Consider the following 2,391-nt stretch of genomic DNA (forward strand, 5'->3'; position numbering starts at 1 on the left):
AAAAAAAAAAAAAAAAAAAAAAAAAAAAAAAAGAAAGGTGTGCCCATTGGGAAGGGACAGCTTCTAAAGATCAAACCCCCAACCCTGTGGCTACAGTGCTTGGACAATGAGAGCTCTCTAAAAATGGATGGGCTGCCCCAGGAGATGGTGAACTCCCTGTCTCTGGAGGTATACAAGCCTCTTGGCAGAGCTAAGCTAGGGGATCCCTGCAAATCTCAGAGACTTTTTGGGACCACACAGCAACTTTGGGGAATTTCTATTTGATTCTGTTCTCAGGAACCCCAATGGAGAAGGGCTGCCCCACTGGCCAGAATATGACCAGAAAGAAGGGTACCTGAAGATTGGTGTCAATACCCAGACAGCCCAGAAGATGAAGGACAAGGAAGTATCTTTCTGGACTGATCTCTTGACCAAGAAAGTAGCAGAGAAGCCACCCCAGACAGAGCACATTGAGCTGTGAACGGGAGGCCTAGCCAGCCTTGGGAGCCTGGAAGAGCCAAGACAGGGCTATTCCACAGCAGGTGATTGTAGATCAAGGAAGCCTCTTATTGTGAGGGTGAAGAATTGTCTGGTGGAGATGAGGCAGAGGTCAAGGAAGGGCAACTTTTGTACTTGTGACCTCAATTTGGGGAATAAATGTTCTTTTGGGGGCCAAATCAGTGTGTGTCCTGGTCTGGCGATCAATCCATCCTCCTCAGAGAGAGAAGGATGAAGAGAAGCCACCATTATTAGGAAGGTGGCTCTGCTGGGGATGGTTTGGCCTCTAGCAAAGCAGAGTCCAGCAGGTTGGGAGGTGCTTAGGGGAATTCTGGACCTGCTGCAGGTGCCGGAGACCAGCTCCAGCTGGGTTCAGGGTACCCCAAAGGTGGAGATGGCATTGGCGATTGGGGGGAAGAAGAAAGAAAGAAAGAGAGAGAGAGAGAGAGAAAGAAAGAGACTGGACCACTGTCTAGTGCAGAAGCCTTAATCCATGAAAACTTAATCAATGATTGCCTTTAAACCCTTTTCATATGATAATCTTAAAATCCCATAACAAAGGATAACCTAATCCATGACTAACATATTATATAAACCTTTTTCATCCTAAGATGATTGATTTATGCCAAGTTAAACAATTTTATAGAAGCTTAAGTATTTACTTTACAAACGAAAGTGGCCCATCCCAGAATGTTTGGAATGTGGCCCAGTCCAAACTTGCTACCTGCAAGTAACCCAGCCATATTCTTTCAACAAAATGGCTGTCTTCTAAAACTATATTCTACAATTTACACCTTCAATAAATCCTAAGATCATGACTCAGAAGCCTGTGACCAATACTAAGGCTCTTAGATGTGACACGAGTTTGAATTATAAGTTGTGTGAAAGCCAAAACTACAGTTTGTGGAAGAATGGGAGCAATGAGCTTCTAAAGTTAGCTTGTGTTCGTTCTAATCTCAGAGTTTTTATGTTTTGAGCTCACAGGAGCTTAATCTGGTTAGTGCTGAGTAGAAAGGGGGAGGAAATGAGGTCAATAGCTCCCGAACGCATCCTAGTGGTCTCGGGGTCAACGGCCCTTCCTGATCCCTAATGGTCAGTGGGCCTCCGTGGCCGGCTCCCAACATCCAGGTCTTTGGGCCCCCAACAGCTTTCAACAGTTGGGTTTGGGATGGCCAGAGTGCAGTGTCCCTCCCCTCAATTTGTAGCTACGTGTGTAGGTGGTGGTGCCCCACCCAGGTTAGGAATGTACCTAGGTCAGGGGAAGAGGGAGAGAGGGGCCATGGTAATTGCACGGCATTGCAGCGTGGTCTTTACTGTCCTCTCCACAGTCTTCAGTGCCTTCCTCAATGTATGCGGTAGCCTCCCTGAGGCTGTCTCATCCAACAGCTGGTCTTAACCCTCTCTGTAGGCTGGACCACTTCACGTGCGGGCAGTGACTGCTATGAGGTATGTCTCCAACATGTCACTCTAAAACTGTCCCTTTCAGAATCTCATGAGTGATTTCTGGAGTTGTCACTCCTACCCTAACAGCAAGACAAAGCTGGTGTGTCCTCAAAATCATAGCTTTCCTGCACCAAAAAGCTGCAAGGCAAATGAATACCCTGGACACTGAGGGAAGACAGGCACTTGGAGGGAAGGTGGGATTGAATGTTGGCTTACTTTCTACCACAGGTGGTCACCATAATGAGTAGAATTACTCTAAAATTTCCAGTCAAGAGCTGAAGGCCAAGTGTGGACTAGTATGAGAGTATAAAAATCCCTGGGAACCAGAGACCCAAGGGAGAGTCTACACCCACCACAGACTCTTCTCTGCAGACCTCCAGTAGGCACTCATGAGAAAGACAGGGGCAGGTGATAAGACTGGAGGGAGCCTGCGAGGCTGCCTCCGGGGGGTAAAGCCCTGCTCTGACCCTT

At 47.5% G+C, this 2,391-nt stretch overlaps 1 protein-coding gene across 2 annotated transcripts in view; it reads left to right on the plus strand.

Moving 5' to 3' along the window:
• Window positions 1-659, plus strand: part of CES1 (carboxylesterase 1) — a 34,154-nt gene extending 33,495 nt beyond the window's left edge. The window contains exon 14 of one of the 2 annotated variants that reach the window (XM_008052624.2): window positions 277-659. In XM_008052624.2, coding sequence (XP_008050815.1) covers window positions 277-460 — 184 coding nt within the window. In that variant the 3' untranslated portion in view covers window positions 461-659. The remainder of the gene's footprint in view (window positions 1-276) is intronic. The other variant, XM_008052625.2, reaches the window with a different exon arrangement.
• The last annotated feature ends 1,732 nt before the right edge of the window (window positions 660-2,391 follow it).

Source organism: Carlito syrichta, unplaced genomic scaffold (assembly GCF_000164805.1).
Source record: "Carlito syrichta isolate Samal-C Ts95f unplaced genomic scaffold, Tarsius_syrichta-2.0.1 Scaffold284630, whole genome shotgun sequence".
In the NCBI taxonomy this organism is placed as follows: domain Eukaryota; kingdom Metazoa; phylum Chordata; class Mammalia; order Primates; family Tarsiidae; genus Carlito; species Carlito syrichta.